The sequence below is a fragment of the Fistularia commersonii genome, chromosome 9 (assembly GCF_037954325.1).
Source record: "Fistularia commersonii isolate RoL2024-O1a breed Wild chromosome 9, RoL_Fcom_v1.0, whole genome shotgun sequence".
NCBI classification, from domain to species: domain Eukaryota; kingdom Metazoa; phylum Chordata; class Actinopteri; order Syngnathiformes; family Fistulariidae; genus Fistularia; species Fistularia commersonii.
Window position 1 is genome coordinate 16,906,795 of NC_141292.1, and position 23,733 is coordinate 16,930,527.

Consider the following 23,733-nt stretch of genomic DNA (forward strand, 5'->3'; position numbering starts at 1 on the left):
GAAATGTTATTATTAATAATAACAATATCGCAATAATGATAGAAATAATAATAATAGCAATGATTGTGGTGATCATGAGAATTTCCGCATTAATTACAATCATAAAAGCAATGATAGTAATAAGTAATGATAATAGTAAAAGTCATAAAAATAATGATAATGGTCATAGTACTAGCTCTAATAATAATAATTCAAATAATAATAGTATCAGAAATCATAATAACGTCAAAAACAGAAATAATAATGATAACAACCATAATAACAGTATTAATAATTACAATAATGATAGTAATATTGATAAATATTATACAGCTGATAATAGCAATAATAATAGAAATGATAATAATAATAGTAATAATAATTGTAATATTGTTAACTAATCATTTTAACAAAAACAATAACAATGATAGTAATAGTAATGATAATGATTTTACAATACAGTACTACAATAATATCAACAACATTGATACTACTGATAATAATAACAATAATATGATAATAACTGGAAAAAAATTATGATAATTATATAGATGGTAACGATAATAATGATATTAATGGCAACAGTAACACCAACATCAAATATAATGATAATAATAGTAATAATAGCAACAACACAACAACACAATAAAGACAATGATAATAATAGCGATAATAATAGTAATACTAATGATAATAATAATGATGATAATAATAATAGTAATAATATGACAATAACAGTGGTAAAAAATTATGATAATTATATAGATGGTAATGATAATAGTAATAATATTAATACCAACAATAACACCAACAACATCAAATATAACAATAACAATAACAATAATAATAATGATAATAATAATAGCAACAACAACACAGTAATGACAATGATAATAATAGCAATAATTATAATAATACTAATGATATTAATAATAATAATGTCTATAGAAATAGTAAAAAGAATAATGATAATTGTACGGATGATACTAATAATAACAATAATATCAATAGCGACAAGAACAGCATCAATATCAAAAATAATAATAACAATAATGATAATAATACTAATGCTAATAATAATAATACGACAGTAACAGTATTAAAAAGAATAACACAGATAATAGATAACACAGATAATAATAAAAACAATATTAATAGCAACAGGAATACCAACACTATCAATAATAATAAAAATAATAATAATAGCAGCAACAAAATAATACTAATGATAATAATGATAATGATAATAGTAATCTTATGTAAATATATATATAGTAATGATAATGATAAATGACAATGGTCTGACCTGCAGGACGGGGGCGAGGAAGACGGAGAGTCCCGTGAGGACGAAGACCAGGATCCCGGTGAGCCGCTGCTCCCTGCAGGCCAGGAACCACCAAAGGAACAACATCAGACGCGCAGCCACGGGAAGCGTACGGCGGCGGCGGCGTTGAATTACCTGACGCCGAGAAACTGCGGCTGCTCGCCGGGGGCGCTGCTCTCGCTCTCCATCTTCAGGGAGTCGATGTGTGCGATGGAGATGACGGTGGCGGCCACGTACCAAGGCAGGCCCATGAAGGAGCACACGGCCATCAGGACGCCCACCCAGAACAGGTCCAGGTGGTAGCCGCAGCCTTTCTGCGCACATCGGCGGCCATGTTTGTAGTTTTTATCGGGAGATCGGCGAAATCGGAGACGCTCTGATTCACGTTGGGCCGCCAGCCAATCATCCGTTCACTCATTCACATGTCATAAAAAGACATAAATCATTCACCCTCTCATTCGCAAAAACAATTCATTCATTCATTCATACAGAGGCACGGAATTAGTCATTCACTCATTCACAAGTATCGGAAATGCAAGAATTCACCCTCTCATCCACACGTCACAGAGAAAAACAATTCATTCACTCATTCACACGTCTTATGAAGACACTCAGCCATTCACTCATTCATTCACATACAGAGAAAAAACATTCATTCATTCATACATCTTATGGAGACACTCAGCCATTCACTCATTCATTCACATACAGAGAAAAACCATTCATTCATTCATTCACATGTCATTAAAAAAAGACATACAACCATTCACCCTGTCATTCACGCATCAACAATTCATTCATTCACAAAAACATTTCATTCATTCATACATCATACAGAGGCACAGAATTAGTCATTCACTCATTCACAAGTATTGGAAATGCAAGAATTCACCCTCTCATCCACGCTTCACAGAGAAAAACAATTCATTCACTCATTCACACATCTTATAGAGACACTCAGCCATTCACATGTCACAGAGAAAAACAATTCACTCACTCATTCACATATCATTAAAAAAAGACATACAACCATTCACCCTGTCATTCACATGTCGACAATTCATTTATTCACAAAAACAAGTCATTCATTCATACATCATACAGAGGCACAGAATTAGTCATTCACTCATTCACAAGTATCGGAAATGCAAGAATTCACCCTCTCATCCACGCGTCACAGAGAAAAACAGTTCACTCACTCATTCACACGTCTTATGGAGACCCTCAGCCATTCACTCATTCATTCACATGTCATAGCGGGACATGCTACCCTTCACCCTGTCATTCATACAAAGACACATAATTAGTGCTTCACTCATTTACAAGTTTTGGAAATGCAAGAATTCACATCATAAAGGGAAAAAAAAACATTCATTCATTCACATGTTATATAAACCTCCATTCACCCTGTCATTCACGCGTGTGCACAGAGGACCATAGTGACAGCAATGAGGGGAGCCAATCACAGCTGTTGTAGGGCAAAAGGGCGGGGCTTAACCCGGACGGACAAGCTGTCAATCATACTCAACGTATGGACTTTATTAGGAGTGCAGGAGGAAGATGGAGAACCTGGAGAACCCAGGCAGGAGAACATGGAGAACCCACTCAGAGAGAACCAAGGTAGAAGAACATGGAGGAGGACATGGAGAACCAAGGTAGGAGAACATTTAGAACCCATGCGTCGAATCCTGTGCCGTTTGCGGACCTTGAGTTTGTTCTCCTTGCGGTTGACGATAACGGCGCTGATCTGCTGGTCCATGAAGATGAGGATGGTGACCAGCAGGGCCGGGACGAAGCTGGCCACATACCACCACCAGGGGTTCTTGCCGAAAGGCATCACCAGCCAGGTACGGTCGGAGCGCGTGGGCTGCACACACACACACACACACACACACACACTCAAATTTAAAATGTGACCTCACTTTGGTTCCATCCACTTAGTGAAAAGAACCAGGACCTTGAACGCACCATCAGCTAAAACAAATGTAGCCTCAAGGAAAGGTGTAGTAATGTGGGTGTAACCATGTACTTCTTAAGGATTAGCGTTAGCATGCAGTACACACACAGCTCTACGGGGTTGAAGTACAACTTGCGAGTACATCACATTCTTTTTGGCTACTCCAGAGTACCAGAGGGACACTTGGGTTCTAGTTCTCTGGATAAGATTAGTGTTAGCACAGTAGTACCCACACAGGGCTATGAGGTTGAAGTACTACTTGCGTTACAACATGATCTTTTTGGCTACCTTAAGGTACCTTAAAGCACCAGGACTACACTGGTTCCCTGGTTAGAATTAGTTAGCACTGCAGTGCTATGTAGAAGCGCTGCTTGCCAGTACAATGTGTTCTTTTTGGCTACCTTGGAGTACCAGGGGAATACTTGGGTTCTAGTTTTCTGGTTAAGATTAGCGTTAGCACTGCAGTACCCATACAGGGCTATGAGGTAGAAGTACTTCTTGCGGTACAACATGATCTTTTTGGCTACCTTAAGGTACCTTAAAGCACTAGGGGTACACTGGTTCTCTGGTTAGAATTAGCATTAGCGCTGCAGTGCTACGAGGTAGAAGCACTACTTGCCAGTACAATGTGTCCTTTTTGGCTACCTTGGAGTACCAGGGGAATATTTGGGTTCTAGTTTTCTGGTCAAGGTTAGCGTTAGCACTGCAGTACCCATACAGGGCTATGAGGTAGAAGTACTTCTTGCGGTACAACATGATCTTTTTGGCTACCTTAAGGTACCTTAAAGCACTAGGGGTACACTGGTTCTCTGGTTAGAATTAGTGCTAGCACTGCAGTGCTACGAGGTAGAAGCGCGACTTGCGAGTACAAGTTCCTTTTTGGCTACCTGGGAGTACCAGAGGAACACTTGGGTTCTCCGGTTAGGAACTCGACATTGAGATTGTCCCCAAGTCATGGAAGAGAACCTTGCATGCATCGTCAGTCCAAACTAATGTTCTCCCAAGGATAGATGTAGTAATTTGAGTATCTGAATTACCCGACACACACACGGGGAATTAAAATGTAACCTCACTCGGGTTCTATCAGGGGTCTAAGTCAAAGGATCTAGCATGCGAGGCCGGGGAACATGAACAAAACAACCAGATGAACGGACCAACGTATTTCTCACACTCATAGGGATTAGCATTAGCACTGCAGTGCTAAGAGGTAGAGGCACTGCTTGCAAGTACAACGCATTCTTTTTTGGCTACATGCGAGAACCAGGGGAAAACTTATATTCCAGTTCTCTGGTTAGGATTAGCTTTAGCACTGCAGTGCTGTGCAGTAAAAGTACTACTTGCGAGTATAACGCATTCTTTTTGGCTACCTGGGAGAACACCTGTATTCCGGTTCTTTCCTTAGGATTAGCATTAGCACAGCATGAGGTAAAAATGCTACTTGTGAGTACAACACATTCTTTTTGGCCGAGTACCAGGGGCACACTTGGGTTCTCCACAGATCCAATGAGATGTCCTAAAGTCCAAATAACATGACATCAGGACTTCTTTGGGATTAGCATTAGCACTGCAGTACCCACACAGTACTATGAGGTAGAAGTACTACTTGCATGGTACAATGCCTTCTTTTTGGCCAGTTGTAAGTACCAGGGGATCACTTGGGTTCTCGGATTGGGACCATGACATCGAGATCTGCATTGTCCCAAAGTTATGCAGCAGGAGCTTGAAAGCACCGCTAGTCAAAACAAATGTAGTCTCAAGAATAGGTGTAGTAATCTGAGTATCACACACCGACACACACACATGCACATGCGGAGGTAGGGTGGGTTCCAGAACACACATCGTGCAGTCAGCAAATCAAAAGTACCTTCAGCTCGGTTGGAACAATCAGTTTGGGAGTGTCTAAGCCCATCAACATGTCCAGACCCACAAAAGACATGATGGACATGAAGATGGCAAAGTCACTGATTAGCTTCCTTAGCTTAGCGTCCGCCGACACACACACACACACACACAACAAGGTCATGTGACCAGACAGACGGACACGACAAGGAGTGAGAAAAGAGAAGATTTAGATGGCCTTGCAAAAGCAACAACAATTTGCTAAGTAGCAACTACTATATGCTAAGTAGCAACACATAGTAGCGGTAGCGAGGGGGATGGTGGGTAGTTCTTGAAGGAAAGGGAGAGAAGGGAGGACCTTGAGCTGGGTGGGGACATGTAGCTTGGGAGTGTCCAGGTCCAGCAGGAAGTCCAGGCCGCAGAAGGCCAGGATGGAGATGACGATGGAGAAGTCACTGATCAGGTGTCGGAGCTGCAGGGTGGGGGAGGATACGGGGAGAGGAGGAGGCAGCATGGAGCTTTGGAAGGGGAGGAGGAGGAGGAGGAAGAGGAGGAGTTGCCTGGAGGAGACACTCGGGAGCTTTAAATTTGGAAAAGAAGTTCTGATATTCCGTAAACTCTTCATGGACATCCCCGGAAAAGGCAAGAATGAAGAACCTGTTGGAAGGTCTCTACTGGTATCGGTATGCTAACTTCCGGAATGATGTACTTTTATATAATTTTATGTGAAAAAATATCAAAACAAAATCACTACAAAAGGAAAATATTGAACGGGGAGCTAAAATGTTAGCTTAAAAAAAGCAATACAAGTATCAGCCTTAATTTTCACTCGGTGAAATCCCTGCGACTGCTAATATGCTAAAGCACGAGGCTAGGCTCAAATCACTGACACGAAGAACCAGAGGAAGATGTGAAAGACAAGATGGAAGCTAAATGCTAAAGACCTTTAAGTCCAAGCTACTCAGACTGAAATGCTAACATCTGAGTAAAACAAACAGAATAAGCGCACAAGGAGTTGAAGAGGAGCCTAGCATCCAGAAGCTGAAATCGTAGCTAAAACGAACATATGAATGCTAATGTGTAAACTTAACAACTACAAGTAAACGGTGAGCTAATGTAAATCACAAAAAAGCCATACAAAGCCATAACAAAGCTATTATCAAACAAAAGCTAACAGCAAGAACCCAAAAGTAAGCTAGTGCCCTTTAGCTAGCTTAAAAAAAACAAACAAATAACCAGAAGTTATTGGAAAATTAAAGACACAACTTTAGCTAAATTAAAACAACCGCTGGCTAACATGTGAGCTAGGAACTACAACATTAGCTTACATCCAAAGAGAATCCGTAGCCGTCTTACCTTTGTCGGAAAGTAGCGGCTGAACTTGAACTTCTTGAGGGACACGGTCATGGAGTAGGTGCCGAAGAAGAGGATGAAGGACATGAGGGCCAAGTCGGGGACGTACTTACAGGCCTCCCCCACCAGGGTGCCGCTGTACTTTATGCACTCCTTCTTGCTCAGCTGGTTCCAGTCCAGGTCTGTCAGGTTGAACTGGACATGGGAGGACACGTCAGGACTACAAAAATGGACGCCACCTCACAAAACCTTGTTGATGGCATCTGGACAGAAGGTCAATCCAGAAAGAGACTCGCAGCACCTTCTAGTGCCCTGGAGGTCCTCATGTGACTGATTTGATTTTACATCTATGACCATAATATCGTGGTAGCTGGACTTGTTTTCTCCTCTCATCTCAGAGGCTTCTTCAGTTCAGAATTTCCGGTAGCTTCCAGGATACAGCTGCTTGGATTGTGGTCAGGCTGAAAGGGTCCATTATGTTGATGTGGGGCTGTTGTTTCACGCCGACGTCTTCAGGGGAACAACGGTATGAGTACCTTTGACTCACCCGAGTTGGAATCGGAGTAGCTAACTAGCCAATATGTAGATTGTCAGAGTCAACGTCGTCTGGGGAACAACGGTATGAGTACCTTTGACTCACCCAAGTTGGAATCGGAGTAGCTAACTAGCCAATATGTAGATTGTCAGAGTCAACGTCGTCTGGGGAACAACGGTATGAGTACCTTTGACTCACCCAAGTTGGAGTCAGAGTGGCTAACTAGCTAATATGTAGACTGTCAGAGTCGACGTCTTCTGGGGAACAACGGTATGAGTACCTTTGACTCACCCGAGTTGGAATCGGAGTGGCTAACTAGCGAATGTGTAGACTGTCAGAGTCGACGTCTTCTGGGGAACAACGGTATGAGTACCGTTGACTCACCCGAGTTGGAGTCTGAGTGGCTAACTAGCTAATGTGTAGACTGTCAGAGTCGGACCTTGCACTTCCAAGCTGGTTCTGGTTCCGCACATCAGTAAGTGTTTACAAGCTAGAGCTTTGAGCCACACTGGTTGCACTTCCCCAAATTTCCTTAAGTCCTCCCCATTTGCCTCTTACCCTCGGTGGTGAACACCTACCTCCCTTGTCGGTGTATGCTAGCACCTTCTCCCTAGCCACTCATCCCCAACTGAGCTTCTCTACTGCCTTCCGCGTAGTTGCCTTTCCTGCTTGCGTCGCCCCCACATGGACTTCCTGCTCCTGCCCTACCTGATCTGCCTGTACCTGCTCATTGGTCTAAACCAGGGGTCGGCAACCTTTAACCCCCAAAGAGCCATTTGGACCCGGTTTCCTCGGAAAAGAAAACACTGGGAGCCGCAATTACTTTTTGACGTCTAAAATAAAGGTACCACTTTATATATTGCTTTTTATTACCTTTACACTTTGTATAAACAAGTGTGTTGCTTCTGAAATTCACAAAGTATTGCGGAGAAAATTAAATTTTATTTATGTAATGAACTCATTTTGAGCTTTGGGCTTTCAGAGCGTGTAGCGGAGCCTTGACCTGAATTTTAAAAATAAATCGGGGAAAAAAATCACTGTGTCAGTAAACAATAAAAAATAAATATTTGCAAAATATCTTCATAAATATCTATTTTAACTGGTTTATGGGACTTCTGCGCCTGAAATTCTGCACACAGCATCTGCAAATCGGGACTTTACCGGCTTCCGCGAGTGTGACGTTTATTTTGAGCGGCGAAAAATAATAAATGTAATTTTATTTGATATTTCAAGATCACAATAATCTTCCAACTTAGAAGTAAAAGTTACAAAAAGGAATTAACACAAACGAAATATACTTCACTTAAACATTTATAGGAGCCGCGGGTTGCCGACCCCTGATCTAAGTAAACTTGCTGTTTTGAACCCAGTCTATCTTGGCCCTGTGTCTGCATGTGGGTCCTACCTCCAAAATCCTTGACAGTGCAGATCGTGTAAAGCTAAAGAAATACCTTTGCTCACTTGGGCTGAGGCTCTGGTAGGGGTCACTGGGCCTGGTTTGGGTACTTGACCTCTCCAGGTGGGTTGCAGGATCTACATGTACCTGCGTGTTGACCAGTCATACAAGGTACCTCGGCACTGCACCGCCAAAGGTCTTGCCAAAGACCTCTTCTTTTGTTCAGTGACAGTCTTTCCAGATGGCTCCTCTTTCAAACCCCCATCTCTTCTTGCCAGGATGTGGACTTTGCTGTTTTGGAAGGAGTGTCCCTTGTCCTTCAGGTGTAGACTGAAGAGGTGGCTCGCCTGTGTTGAGCCACTCGTTTAGAAGTCATCACAATTGTTGCTGTACAGCATGAACCTTAGTTTGGTGTCTGGGTGTCCTTACCCGAACCCTAGCAGATACCGTAGCGGAGACAACCCGGACTCTTTTAGAACTGAAGAAGATCTCCGAGGAGGGATACAAGTCCGTTACCCGATGAGACTCGCTAACCTTCGACCTACATGACCGAGAGCCTCCACAGATACACAGGTTGATAGCAATCATGCTAACGCTGTAATCTGTCACTTACCAGCAGTGTCATGTTGTCGTCCGCGAGTGGAGCTGAAATATTCAAACCCGGCACAGAAGCTGAAGAGGAGAAACACAAAAAGGACAATTACAATGACACTAGATGACGGCGTCTTATCCCTTTATGCCGATGACTCCCTGTTGTTCATCACCAATATTCTGATCCTTCCTAATTTTCAAGTTAAATCTTTTTTAAATAGTTTTTCCATGTATTTTTTTTTGTCTCCAAAGGTGATATAAAGGTCGACTAATATCAAATGTCAGATTTTAAGGACATCCTGGACAGGGCTTCTTGATTGGTCAGCAGATCACAGTGGTGATATGTTGCAACTACAGGGAACGTACTCTCCGAGCCTCGGATTCAGGAGGGGGCAGTGTGGTTTTTGTCCTGGTCCCAGAATAGTGGACCAGCTCTTCACCCTCTGTAAGGTACCGATGGGCACAGGAGTTCTTCCAGCTAGTCTACATGTGCCTCGTAGACTTGGAGAGGGCATTCAACCATGTCCCTTGAGAGGGAAGGGGCTCTGGGAGTATAGGCTACCGGAACCCCTTATATCGGTTCCTGACTGGTGCCAGAGTCTGGTCTACACTGCCACGATTCCAGACAGGGTTGGACTCCGGCTTTGTCACAGAATCTGGCCATAACCTTCATGGAGAGTATCTCTAGGAGTGGCTAAAGTGCTGAGGGGATCCAGTCTGCTGGCCCCAGGATTTGGTCTCTGCCTTTTGCAGATGATGTGGTCCACCAAAACCCCTCCAAGTCCGAGGCTATGGTCCTTAGCCGGAGAAAGGTGTAGCGGCCCCTTAGGGTCGGGGATGAGAGCCTGCCCCAAGTGGAGGAGCTCAAGTATCTCCGGGGCTTGTTCTCAAGTGATGGAAGGACCGAGCAGGAGATTGGTGCAGCGTCAGGAGTGGTGAAGAGTCTGCATTGTGGTGAATAAAAAGCTGAGCCCAAAAAGAGAAGCTCTCAATTTGCAGGTGGATCTAGTTCCTACCCTCACCTCTGACCCAAAGAACCAAATCGGGCATACAAGTGGCCGAAATAAGGGGGGTTGTAATAGAGCTGCTGCTCCTCCACATCCCGAAGTGCCTGGTGGGCCTATGAGTTCCCACAGAAGATCTGGACCAAGGGGCAAGGAATACTGAGATGGAGTTGAAGGAAACTTCTGACTTGTTTCCGGGGTGTGTCCTGCACCTCAGCATTGCATTCCCAGGGAATGGTTAACTCTTTGACATCTGGTAACCTAACGTTTTTTTTTTTGTTTTTTTTTTTTGAAAAGTTGATTCACATGAGACACTCACTTGTCAAAGGGCATCCAGGGATGAAGCAGAGGAAGAAGAAGAAGAAGAAGAAGAAGAGACAAGAATCATCACCGGGCAAAGACCGTTTACAGTTTGTACCCAATCAGGATTAAAAAACCCTCCAAAACTTTTTGCCCCCTAAGTAGCTTAGCATGCTGGTGAGTCAGGTGCAACGCTAACACCATTCCTGGTCAACATGTTCCTGAGGACTAAAATCACCAGGACAAACAAATATTGCAATTACATTTAGAAATGACAGAAACGGGTAGTTTACCAAAAATGTAATTATTGGTGTAAGTGGGCGAGAGGTGCGGTCCACTCTGGACCAATCACAAGGTCACATGCAGAGGCATACAACCATTCACCCTCTCGTCTGGACAATTAAGGGGCCTCCAGTGAACCTCCTGCATGTGGAGAACCCGGAGAACCCTTTGGAACCCTACAAGACACGAGGAGAACCTAGAGACTCCCTCGGAAACGGTCAAGTAAACCCAAGACTCACCCTGGTCGGGGGGGACGCAGTCACACTTGTACGCCGTGATGTAATCAGGCTTGAAGCCGCGATTGATCGGGTGATACTTGAAGGCCCCGACCTGCGGCGAATCAAACGAGCACTTGTTACTTCCCTTCCCGGGAAAGGCCTGTGATTGGTCTACATGGAGATGATGACATTTAAAGCGCTATGCTAACAGCTGAACCTCGAGTTTGTAAGCTGATACTTTGGCCTACAGAAGTAGTTTTGACGTGATAGTCAGGCACAAGTTGCTGGTAAGCAACGCTAGCTGCTAGCAGTCTTTGCTAACGTCACGATCCGCCGTTGTCACGACGTACGCGACTTCACCCAAAACTTTCGGGGGACTTTTGACGGTCAGGATCGCGATCCTGATCTTGGCCAGAACTCCCAAACTGGTCCTGCTCCACCCACCATCTTCTTGATGGCGTCGGAGATGAAGATGAAGGAGATGAGGCTGGAGAAGCCCTCCTCGGTGAAGCGGGTCATGTACTGGATGATGTAGCTAGCGTCCGTTAGCACCAGCAGGAAGCACTGCAGGCAGGAGTGGATGCCGATCCACAGGCGCAGCTCCATGTAGTCGATTTGGTTGTCCCTGGGTCGGGGGCGTAAGGGACGCAGGTTAGCATTAGCCTGCTAGCGGGCGGGGTTTCACCGGTAAGGCGCGGTTACCGGCTGAACTCGTAGAGCAGCTTCTCGAAGATGAGGATGGGTCCCGTGGAGCTGAGGATGATGAGGGGTTGACCGCCGAAGAGGCAGAAGACGGTACCCGCCAGGGCGGTGCCAAGGAAGCTTTCCATGACGCCCTGGAACCGAGACACAGGCGGAAACTTTAAACTGGGAGATTTTCCAGAACCCCCCCCTCACTTTTTCATTTCGCTTCTTTTTCAATTTCCGTGGAGATTAGACTGAACCCCCCTTGTTCAGATCCGGTCCCGCGGCTGTTTACGCCGGTCGTGCTCCCCTGCACTTCTTCTGTTTCTCTTAAAACAAGAATCGCTAAAGTGACGGAACGCTAGGTTTGACAAGGAAACTTTGACGACTTGGTTCTTTCTAGCAGCACAGATACAACTCCTAGCTAACATCCAGGATAATCCCCGCGTATGAAGGTCAACAAGCTGTCCGTTCAAAGCTATTGCTAAGCTAGCTTAAGGCAAACAGCGACCCTTGCCGGCTACAAGCATTCCAAGGCGGAACATCTGAGCTCATGTTCCTCGGCTACCTGGTAGTTTTCGGTGGCGTCGCCCAGCAGGCCGCCGAAGGTGATGGCGTTGGTGATGCAGCCCAGGTAGATGAAGAGCACGGCGGAGATGGTCTGGATGTGGAACCCGTCGTAGATGTCGCTGCAGTACCATGGGACCTTCCTCTTGATGTCCAGCCAGAGGCCGCCGCAGATCCTTCAGGGAGAAGCAGAGGAACTCATACAGGTCTTATATACCAAAACCACTGGTATGGTTCTACTGGTCTACTTCCAGTGGACTAGATCTGTATGTATGCTTCTTCTGGCTTGGATATACTAGTATGGTTCCACTACTCTGGCTCTACGGGTCTTGATCTATCGGTATGCTTCAACTGGTCTAGCTCTACTACTCTGGTCCGAAAGGTAACCTTCAAATGGTGTGGTTATTATGATCTAGCTCTATAGCTTGTATGATTCAACTGTTCTTGTGCCACTGTTCTGGTTCTACTGGTCTAGTTCCAAAGGTCTAGGCTTCAACGGGTCTGATAATACCAGTCTGGCTCAACCCTACTGCTCTGGTTCTGCTAGTCTGGTTCTACTGGTCTGGTTCCAGTGGTCTAGTTCTATAGGTATGCTTCAACTGATCTGCCTCTACTAGTCCGGTTCCACCTTTCTGATTGTACTGATCTGGTTCCAGTGGTCTAGTTCAATAAGGTATGCTTCAACTGGTCTAGTTCTACTCCTCTGGTTCTATAGGTCAGTTCTCATCGGTCTGTTTCTACTGTTCTGGTTCCAATGATCTAGTTGTATGTATCCTTCAACAGGCCTGCCTGGCTCTATTTGACTGGTTCTAGTGGTCTGGTTCTACAGGCAAGCTCCAACTGGTCTGGTTCTACTGTTCTGGTTCACTGGTCTGGTTCTGTATGGTATGCTTCAACTGGTCGGTTTCTACTTGTTTTGTTCTACTGGTCTACTGGTGTTTTGGGTCTTCTGATCTGGCTCCGATGGTCTACTTCCATAGGTATGTCTTCTGGTTCTACAGGTCTGGTTCTACTGGTTCAATTCCTCTGGCCTACTTTCCCCCGATGTGGTTCTACCTCCCGGTGAACTTCAGCTCCTCCCCCAGCTCGTGCTGGGCGGGCATCTCCTCGTCCTCGGCCCCGGCCGCTCCTCCCGCCGTCCCGTTCATCTGGCCCAGCTCGTTCAGGTTCAGCACCGACTTCCTGCGGATGGAAAACTCGGAGTTTGACCCTGCGGCGACGGCAAAGGGCCCAAAGATGGACAAGGCAGGACGAGCACCGTGCCTCATCTCCGCCGACGGAACCTTCTTCGGGGGCTCGATGCGGATCTTGGGGTCCCACTCGCCCGGCGGAAGGACGATGACCTCGTCCAGGAACTCATCCACGCCGGCGATGAGGTCGTCGCGGTCCCTTGCCTTGTAGGCCACGTCACTGAAGAGCTGCGGGGGGTGAAGGGGGCGGGGTCAAGACAGGAAGTAGACACCAATCATGTGGTTGGGCCATGCGTACATCTGCACAGGACAGGTGAATGACTGAATGTCTCTGCATGAGGTATGAATGAGGGGATCCATACTTGTATGCTCCGATGTCAGGTGAATTTGTGAATGAATGGTTGTATGTCTATGACATGCAAATAGGGTGAATGGAAGAACGTTTCAAGAGTGATTGAGTTGTGAATGAGAGGGTGAGTGACACACACACACACACACACACACACACACTCACGTCGTCCACCATCAGCGTGGCGATGGCTCTTCCGATCTCATGGTAGGACTTGGTTTTCCCTTGTGGTCCCAGCAAGATGAAGAGGAACCTGACGGGGGACAGATGAAGGGTGAACCAGCGGCGGCGTCGGAGGCGGAGCCTGTGCGAGGGGGCGGAGCCTCACCTGGTGGGCACCGGGACCTCCGTCAGACCCCCCAGGGTGGCGGCCTGGGCCAGGCGGACGAAGGAGACGAAGGGCTTGTCCAGGAAGTCCACCTCCCCCACCAGGACGTTGGAGGCCTCGGCGTCACGAGGGATCTTCTTCATGAACTTGTTCTTCAGCTGCCGGAGGAGGACGTGAGGTAGAAACATCAAGATACATCAAGAAGCGTCAACATCGGTGTGATAGAAAAATTACATTCTGGCAGGATTTTTTTGGGGGGGAAAAAAAGGATTTTCAATTTTCAATTTAGATTTTTTTTTAAATTTTACTTTCAATTTGATTTAGATTTTCACCTTTTTTTTTTAAATCATTTTTTACTTCATTTTATTCTGACCTTTAATTAATTTTAATTTGTATTCATTATCAGCATTGCTCATTTAGTCATTTTTTAATAATTAAGAAAAGATAAGATAATAAGATAAGATACGATAGTCTTTTTTTATTTTAATTTCAATCTGATTCCGATTTTCATCTTTATTTTTCTTATTTTTTTACTTCATTTCATTTTGACCTTTAATTAATTTTAACTTGTATTCATATTCAGCATTTGTCATTTTGTCATTTTCACTTTATTAATAATTAAGATAAGATAAGATAAGATGCCTTTTTTTATTTTAATTTCAATTTGATTCAGATTTTCACCTTTTTTAAATCATTTTTTACTTCATTTTATTCTGACCTTTAATTAATTTTAATTTATATTCATTATCAGCATTGCTCATTTAGTCACTTTTTTAATAATTAAGAAAAGATAAGATAATAAGATAAGATAAGATAAGATAGTCTTTTTTTTATTTTAATTTCAATTTGATTCAGATATTCACCTTTATTTTTGATTATTTTTTACTTCATTTTATTATGACCTTATATTAATTTTAATTTGTACTCATATTCAGCATTGCTCAAATTGTAATTTACACTTTTTTAATAATTAAGATAAGATCATCTTTTTTTCATTTTAATTTCAATTTAATTCAGATTTTCACCTTTATTTTGTAATATTTTTTACTTCATTTTATTCTGACCTTTATTCTGATAAGATAAGATAAGATAAGATAAGATAATCTTTATTGATCCCCATAGGGGATTTTTATAATGTCAAAAAATAAATGTCAATATATTTAGTGTCAATAGAAGATAGCAAAGATATCCAGGAGTAAAATAAATTTATAATATTTAATTCATTCACATAAATAAATTCCTGATTGACAATTCCTGTATTTATTTTATCATAATGTTTGTCTATTTATTAGTTTAATAACCTCTTTTTTTTAAGTACATTTTCATTTCATACCCCCTTCCATCCCGGGTTTATTTTATAAGATACAAATACAAATTAAAGGCAAAAATAACAGTTTTGAAAATTAAAATGAAATTAAAAAGTACAACAATGAAGAAAAAGTTCTTGGATATCAAAAGGCTAGAGCTGCACTACCAGCTGCGTCCACTAGGGGGCGCTGCTGTGCCAGAGGAACAGAAACAGGAAGTGAAACCAGGTTCTCGTGTTCCTTCATCATCCATGGGATTTGTTCTGGTTCTGCTCTTCAGGTCTGGATCTGCTCCTCTGGGTCAATGGTTCTGGTCTACTGGTCTGGTTCTACTTGTTTGGTTCTTCTGGTCTGGTTCTTATTTCCTGGTCCACAGTTCTGGTCTGGTTCTACACTACTGGTTCCCCAATTCTGGTCCACTGGTCTGGTTCTTCTGGTCTGGTTCTACTTGTTTGGTTCTGCTGGTCTGGTTCTTATTTCCTGGTCCACAGTTCTGGTCTGGTTCTATTGGTCTGTTTCTACACTACTGGTTACCCAATTCTGGTCCACTGGTCTGGTTCTACTGGTCTGGTTTTCCTGGTCTGATTCTAACCCAGTGGCTCCACAATTCTGGTCTACTGGTCTGGTTCTACTTGTTTGGTTCTTCTGGTCTGGTTCTTCTTTCCTGGGTCCACTGTTCTCATCTGGTTCTTCTAGTATGGTTCTTCTGGTCTGGTTCTACTTTCCTGGTTCCAAAGTTCTGGTCTGGTTCTCTTGGTCTTGTTCTACTGGTCTGGTATTCCTGGTCTGTTCCTACATTACTGGTTCCCCAATTCTGGTCTACTGATCTGGTTCTGCTTGTTTGGTTCTTCTGGTCTGGTTCTTCTAGGATGGTTCTCTTGGTCCGGTACGACTGATTCTAACCCATTGGTTCCTCAATTCTGGCGGACTGATCCAGTTCTTCTAGTATAGTTCTTCTGGTCTGGTTCTGCTCTCCTGGTTCCACAGTTCTGGTCTGGCTGTCTTGGTCTTGTTCTACTGGTCTGGTTTTCCTAGTCTCGTTCTACACCAGTGGTTCCACAATTCTGGTCTACTGGTCTGCTTGTTCTTCTCCTGGTCTGGTTCTTCTTCCCTGGGTCCACTGTTCTCATCTGGTTCTTCTAGGATGGTTCTCTTGGTCTGGTTCTTCTGGTCCGGTTCTTCTTTCTTGGGTCCACTATTCTGGTCTGGTTCTTCTAGGATGGTTCTCTTGGTCTGGTACGACTCTCCTGGTTCCACAGTTTATTGGTCTCGTTCTACTGGTCTGGTTTTCCTGGTCTGTTCCTACACCACTGGTTCCCCAATTCTGGTCTACTGGTCTGTTTCTACTTGTTTGGCTCTTCTGGTCTGGTTCTTCTTTCCTGTTTCCACAGTTCTGGTCTGGTTCTCCCATCGTCACCATCCTTCCAGAGCCGCACTCCCACCTGCGTCCACTAGGGGGCGCCATTGCGCTCCCTCAGAGGTCCTTCCAGGGGGCGGAGCCAACCATGCCAAAGCCTCCCTGCATGATGTTTGCTTCTCCACCTTCTCCTCCACCTCCAGGGTGAAGAAGCACGTGGCGGTGGCGTGGTGAGCGCTTAGATTAACCCCCCCTCCCTTAACTACCCCTTAAACCCCCCTTAAACCCCACACACACACACACACACACACACACACACACACACTAATCTGTTAATGCCGCTTTCGGAGTCAATTCACCAAGAGCGCCTCTTTGCCTCCGTCCGACGGGAGGGAGGAAAGAAGGGATCTGATTAAAAAGAAGAAAGAGGACGGCGGTCCAGACCTCCTCCACCTCCTCCACCTCCTCCACCTTCTCCCACCTTCTCCCACCTTCTTCCACCTTCTTCCCCCTTCTTCCCCCCCGCCCGGCAGGATTAAGGGAGTTAGAGACGTGAGGTTCCAGTGGGAAAGAAGGTGGATCTGAACGTTAGCGGGGTTTCCGAACCCGTCTGTTCATCCATCATCAGTTCATCCATGTCTCTTTTTGTCCTTCAAACCATCCCTCCATTAGACCTTTCTTCCATCCGTCCATTCATCTTGTCACCTCTGGACTGGTTCTTGTTTATATTTTCCCATTTAATTTAATTTAATTTAATTTTATTTTATTTTATTTTATTTTTTTATTTTATTTTATTTTATTTTTTTTATTATTATTATTTTTTAATCTATCACATATGTAAAGTTTATGTGGAAAATAAAATTATTTAATTCTATTTTATTTTATTCTATTTTATTTTACTTTTTTATTTTTTTTTATCTATCACGTATGTAAAGTTTATGTGGAAAAAAATAATTCAATTCTATTTTATTTTATTTTATTCTATTTTATTTTATTTTATTTTGTTTTTTTTTTTATTTATCACATATGTAATGTGGGGAAAAAAAATAATTCTATGTTATTTTATTTTATTCTATTTTATTTTATTTTATTTTATTTTTTTAATCTATCACATATGTAAAGTTTATGTGGAAAAAAAAAATAATTCTATTCTATTTTATTTCATTTCATTTTATTCTATTTTATTTATTTTATTTATTTATCACATACGTAAGGTTTATGTGGAAAAAAAAATTTTATTTCATTTTATTTTATTTTATTTTATTTATTTATTTTTTTTTCATTTATCACATATGTAAGGTTTATGTGGGAAAAAACATAACCAGGAAACAAAGTTAAACACACACACACACACACACACACACACACACACACACACACACACACACACACACACCTGGTCCGTGCTCGGCGTGTCCGAGATGTCGTTCATGCTGCGGCTCTGGGCGTGATCTGGAGAACCACATAGAACATCAGTTAACGGAGAACACACAACACACACACACACACACACACACACACACACACACACACACACACACACACACACACACACACACACACATGCGATCATACGGTCCGGAAGCAGAACAAAGTAGGAGCATGAGTGTTTGGAGGGATCGTGGCTGGAGAGCCCTGATTGGTCGGTTGCATGGGGGGGACCAAAGTGTCAGACAGGCGCAAGAATGTAAGCTAATAACGACAAGCTGCTTCCAGAGCGAGACGTGGGAGCAAGAAGCAAAACACTCTGGTGGACATACATATCTAGAGACGGACCCAGTGGACAAACGCTTCTAGGACTTGGTCCACTTCCCAGTGCCTTTAGAAACAGGCCTGGTGGACAAACACTTCTGGAACAAGTACCACTTCCCAGTGCCTTTAGAAACAGGCCTTGTAGACATACATATCTAAAACCAGGGCTGCTGGACAAACGCTTCTAGGACTCAGTCCACTTCCCAGTGCCTTTAGAAACAGGCCTGGTGGACAAACACTTCTGGAACAAGTACCACTTCCCAGTGCCTTTAGAAACAGGCCTTGTGGACATACATATCTAGAGACAGACCCAGTGGACAAACGCTTCTAGGACTTGGTCCACTTCCCAGTGCCTTTAGAAACAGGCCTGGTGGACATACATATCTAAAACCAGGGCTGCTGGACAAACGCTTCTAGGACTCAGTCCACTTCCCAGTGCCTTTAGAAACAGGCCTGGTGGACAAACACTTCTGGAACAAGACCCACTTCCCAGTGCCTCGAGAAATAGGCCTGGTGGACAAACACTTCTGGAACAAGACCCCCTTCCCAGTGCCTTTAGAAACAGGCCTGGTGGACAAACACTTCTGGAACAAGACCCACTTCCCAGTGCCTTTAGAAACAGGCCTTGTGGACATACATATCTAGAGACAGACCCAGTGGACAAACACTTCTAGGACTCGGTCCACTTCCCAGTGCCTTTAGAAATAGGCCTGGTGGACATACATATCTAAAACCAGGGCTTCTAGAACTCAGTCCACTTCCCAGTACATCGAAAAACAGGCCTGGTAGTAAAACACTTCTGGAACAAGACTCTCTATCCAGTGCCTTTAGAAACAGGCCTTGTGGACATACATATCTAGAACCAGACCCAGTGGATGAACGTTTCTAGAACCAGGGCTGATGGACTGACACCTCTGGAACAGGACCTGGTTCACAAATGGATCTAGAAGAAGGCCCATAGGTTGAGTGGTCACTTCTGAGTTCTGACTACTGGTACTTTGGATCTTCGGTGACTGAATTGCACTTCTTGTAAGTTGCTCTGGATAGAAGCGTCTGCCAAAGGACCGTGATGTAATGTAATGTAATGTGATTGCACTGACACCTCTACAACCTGGCTTGGTGGACATACATATCTAGAGACAGACCCAGTGGACAAACTCTTCAAGGACTCAGTCCACTTCCCAGTGCCTTTAGCAACAGGCCTAGTGGACATACATATTTAGAACCAGACTCATTGGACGGACGGGCCTAGAACCAGGGCTGCTGCTATGACACCTCTACAACCTGGCCTGGTGGACGTACATGTCTAGAGCCAGACCCAGTGGAAAAACAGCTTAAGAACCAGGCCCAATGGAAAAACACATCTAGTGCCGGGGTTGCTGGACATAAATATTTAGAGCCAGACCCAGTGGAGAAACACCTTTAGAAACATGGCCACTGCCCAGACTCTAGAACCAGGACTGTTAGACAGGCACCTATAGAAAAGCAGGACCACTGAGCAGACTTCTTTTGGAACTGGACAGTGACAGATGCCCCTAGAACCCAGTGAACAACCAACCAGGAAAGGAAAAGGAACCCAGGTTCCTTTCAAATGAGCAAGCATTGCTGGCGGCCCTGATCTACCACCTACACTTGCACCTATTAGAACAAGCCAGTTTCCTCTAGAACCGGGCTCAATGGACAAACAGCTTCTAGACCTGGGTCGTCTCCAGGACTGCACTTGCTGAACATAGAGGTCTCAAACCAGGCCAGGTGAAATCAGATACCTTGGACAGCCGCCCCTAGAGCCAGACCCAGTGGACGGACAGCTCCAGAACCGAGCCTCTAGAATCGAGCCTGGTGGACAGAAACCAGAAGAACTGCACTATTGGAAGGAAGCCTAGAGAGACCAGGCCTTGTAGAGAGATGCTTCTAGAACCAAACCAGTGGACAAATGCCTCTGGAACCAGGACCAGGGGACAGACAGCTCTAGAACTGGACCCAGCGGAAGGAAGCCTCTAAAACCAGGCCAGATGGACAGACTCCTCCATTACTAGACCCGGTCCAAAGAAGCCTCTAGAGCCAGGCATGGTGGACGGTCCCCTCTAGAATCCGGGCCAGTAGAAAGACTCTCCTCGAGGCAGGCCAGAACAGACACTACTAGAATATGACCCGTAGGTGTGGCTTATAAGCTAGCAAGGCTAGCAAGCCTCTAGAAGCAGGCCCTGTGGACAGATGCTTCTGGAACCCACCCACTGACCCAAGATGGACACCTCTAGAGCTGGACCCTCTAGACCCCTCTAGAACCCTGTGGTGCAGATCATCAGCTGTACCAAGCTGAAGGAATGGACCGTGGGAAGAAGCTCGAAATCGCTATTTCCCTCGCGTCGTCGTCGATGATGTCACTTCCTCCAGGGATAGTGTGTGCATGTGTGTGCGCGCACGTGGGCGCCATGCGGAGACTCACGCAGGCGGCCGAGGCTGCTGGAGGGCCGGGCGCGCAGGTCCTCCGTGGAGCGGTGGATCCCGGACGCCGAGCTAGTGCTACGACTCAGGTTAGCCTGCGGGCTACGGTCTGACGGCGCGGCGGCGGGTTAGCGAAGAAGAGGAAACGTCGAGAAGAAGTGGAACCACAGGGAAGGTTGCGAGAAGGTGTGCGGAGAGAGAGACAGTCGTAGCGATTGCTAAGCGGCGGCCGATCGATGGAGCTCATGGGAAATCCGGCGGCTAACTCACTGCTGCCGGCGTTGGACGACTTGCCGATGTCGGCCAGCGAGCGGTGGATCGGCTTCTTGGTCTGGTGGCGATGCTTCCTTAGTAGCACGAAGCTAATCTTCTCCTTCAGGTCGGCGGAGATGAGCCCGTCGGCGATCTGCCGCTCCACGATCTCGTCTGCGGAGCGAGGACAGACACGTCTCCTTAAGATGCTAAGATGCTAAGCTGTACCGTGGTATAAGCGTGGTATGCTGCCAATGCTAACCTTGTCAAGCTAATGCAAGAGTACTCTTGCGTGATAGCCAGGGAGGGACAATCTTAGATATGAAAATGATCGAGAATTAAATGGTTGGCGCGTGAAATGCTACGAATGCTATCTGCCTCTAGCTTATGCTAACTTCCTGTAGCTTATATTAACTTCCTCTGGCTTGCCTGGGACAATGATCCTTTAAAATAATAGTAATGTCAAATCTAAAGACTAGTGCATGAAATACTGCCAATGCTAACTACTTCTAGATAATGCTAAGTTCATCTAGCATGATAGCCAAGGAGGGAGAGAGCCTTTAAAATAAAAATATTCTCCAACTTAAGGGTAAGTGCACGAAATGCTGCCAAGGCTAACTACATCTTGCTACTGCTAGCATCTCTGGCATGATAGCCGGAGGGGTTTGGGGGGGGGCAGTTTAAATAATAATAATGATAATGTCAAATTAAGGGTAAGTGCATGAAATGTTGGCAATGCTAACACCTTCTTGCTAATGCTAACTTCATCTAGCATGACAGCCATGGAGGAAGACGCTTTAAGATAATAATAATGTCAAATAAGGCAAAAGTGCATGTGATGCTGGCAACGCGAACATGCACTTAGCATAATGCTAACTTCATCAACATGATAGCCAGGGAGGGAGAGCCTTTAAAATAAAAAGTGTATGAAATGTTGGCAATGCTAACACCTTCTAGCTAATGCTAACTTACTTTAGCATGGGAGCCATACAGGAAGACCCTTTCAGATAATAATAATGTCAAATAAGGCAAAAGTGCATGTAATATTGGCAACTTCCTCTAGCTAATGCTAACCTCCTCTAGCTAATGCTAACCTCCTCCATCATGACAGCCTGGGAAAGAGAACCAATCGCGTAAAAGCCTCCGCCGTTACACTCCAACAACCGACGCCATGTTTGTAGTTCCAAACTTCCGGCCGACCCACGCTTCTTTTACCCGGCAACCGTTGCTCGGCAACGGGACTGACCTACGATCTGCGGCAGCGAGTATCCCTCCAGGTCCAGCAGGATGCTGCCGGTCTGCAGGCAGGTGCGCAGCTCGAACAGGCTATGGAGGGTCAGCGTGGACACGTGGGGTTTGCTCCAGCGTTCTCCTCCCTCCTCCACCTTCTCCTCGAACTTCACCCACCTGCGGGGGAATGGTTTAGCCCGGGTCGCGCCACTTGCGCAATAACGCGGGGGGGGGGGGGAAGCAGGGGTTTGACCCCTAAATCCAATCAAAGCTGACCCGCTAGCTAATGAAAGCGGCGTTAGCATACCTCGCCGACTCTTTCCACTCCAGCTCGCCGCCCTCGTGCTGCAGCGTGTCCATCTCGGTGAAGATGGTGGGCGTCGGCGCGCCGTCGTCGTCCGCCAGGATGTGGCGCAGTCGCTCGGCCGCGGGGGAAACTGAGGATTACAGATTACTTTTAGAAGCGTTAGCCTCCGAGAGGCTAATCGCTTCTGGTTGAGGCCGAAAGCCGCACGGCACGTTCACAATGGGCGGCCATTTTGTTTTTTTCCTCGCTCGATGACCTTTAACCCCCCGGGAACGACGTGCACATGTTAAAAACGTGCACACCCCACCATGAGAACCCCTTCATTCTTCAAGAAGACCACCAAGGTGCTGGTATGAGCAGGTATCTTATTTTTTAAATTTTTCCTTTTATCATACGATTGTGCACTCCTTACCTCACTTGTTTACTAAGACACTTTATAGTTTCACTGAGACACTTTATAGTTTATAGTTTGTTTTTATTTCTAATTCTGCCTTTTGTTTTTATTATTTATTACTGTTATATTTTCTGTAACTCTGGCACAACAATTTCCTTCGGGATAAATAAAGTCGTTCTTATCTTCATGTTCCGGTTTCACACACACACACACACTTTTTAATGAGTGTCTGATGAGGCTGTGCGATCTATCACCCGTCTCTGATGTGACACCGAACCAATCAATCTCCATTATCAATATGACACCTCAGGGCTCATTGGCCCATCACCCCTCACACACACACACACACACACACACCAGTGTCCCGTGACCCTCCCTCCCTAACACATCCTTGCAACAGTATCAATCAATACAAAAAAAAAAAAAAAGCTGATTTGGACGGTTGCCGTGGTGACCATCTCAATAGACCCGACACAAAGGGGGGGTTCAATCAACGCTTCCGCGAACGGGACGATTGTGTAACCGACGTCAACGATGCCAGGCGATGACAACGCCATGGAATGTTCCGGAGAACCCGGTTCCGTGTTTTCGGTGCACGTGTTCCGAGTCGGGTCACGGATCGTTGAAGAGCAGGTCGTTGGTCGAAACACGACACGTCGCATTAACTTGGTAGGAAAGTCGTCGCTGGACGCTAGCAAACAAGCTAATCAAAAATGGCAACGACAACGAAAACTGCAAAAAAAAAAGCGACGACAACTACGATAACATCGACAATTACGCTAATAACGACAGT

General features: G+C 45.0%; 1 protein-coding gene and 1 long non-coding RNA gene across 4 annotated transcripts in view; one reads left to right on the top strand and one right to left on the bottom strand.

Annotated features, from left to right (window-relative positions):
• Positions 1-1,434: 1,434 nt before the first annotated feature.
• LOC147231434 (electrogenic sodium bicarbonate cotransporter 4-like) overlaps positions 1,435-23,733 on the bottom strand; it is a 29,048-nt gene continuing 6,749 nt past the window's right edge. Inside the window, exons 4-21 of one of the 2 annotated variants that reach the window (XM_086152827.1) lie at positions 22,547-22,676; positions 22,256-22,416; positions 21,028-21,183; positions 20,759-20,866; positions 17,957-18,012; positions 13,897-14,054; positions 13,734-13,821; positions 13,293-13,447; positions 13,086-13,211; positions 12,031-12,205; positions 11,481-11,614; positions 11,223-11,403; positions 10,800-10,890; positions 8,997-9,055; positions 6,456-6,647; positions 5,458-5,571; positions 3,009-3,170; positions 1,435-1,617 (exon numbers count right to left, since the gene is read on the bottom strand). In XM_086152827.1, coding sequence (XP_086008953.1) covers positions 1,435-1,617; positions 3,009-3,170; positions 5,458-5,571; positions 6,456-6,647; positions 8,997-9,055; positions 10,800-10,890; positions 11,223-11,403; positions 11,481-11,614; positions 12,031-12,205; positions 13,086-13,211; positions 13,293-13,447; positions 13,734-13,821; positions 13,897-14,054; positions 17,957-18,012; positions 20,759-20,866; positions 21,028-21,183; positions 22,256-22,416; positions 22,547-22,676 — 2,429 coding nt within the window. The remainder of the gene's footprint in view (positions 1,618-3,008; positions 3,171-5,457; positions 5,572-6,455; positions 6,648-8,996; positions 9,056-10,799; positions 10,891-11,222; positions 11,404-11,480; positions 11,615-12,030; positions 12,206-13,085; positions 13,212-13,292; positions 13,448-13,733; positions 13,822-13,896; positions 14,055-17,956; positions 18,013-20,758; positions 20,867-21,027; positions 21,184-22,255; positions 22,417-22,546; positions 22,677-23,733) is intronic. The other variant, XM_086152828.1, reaches the window with a different exon arrangement.
• On the top strand, positions 1,515-13,139 carry LOC147231435 (uncharacterized). Of its 2 annotated transcripts, XR_015106629.1 has the most exons (5): positions 1,534-1,599; positions 2,849-2,958; positions 3,067-3,150; positions 12,813-12,914; positions 13,010-13,139. It is a non-coding gene; the product is annotated as an uncharacterized LOC147231435 (long non-coding RNA). The 2 variants fall into 2 exon arrangements; XR_015106628.1 differs by having other exon boundaries at positions 1,515-2,958.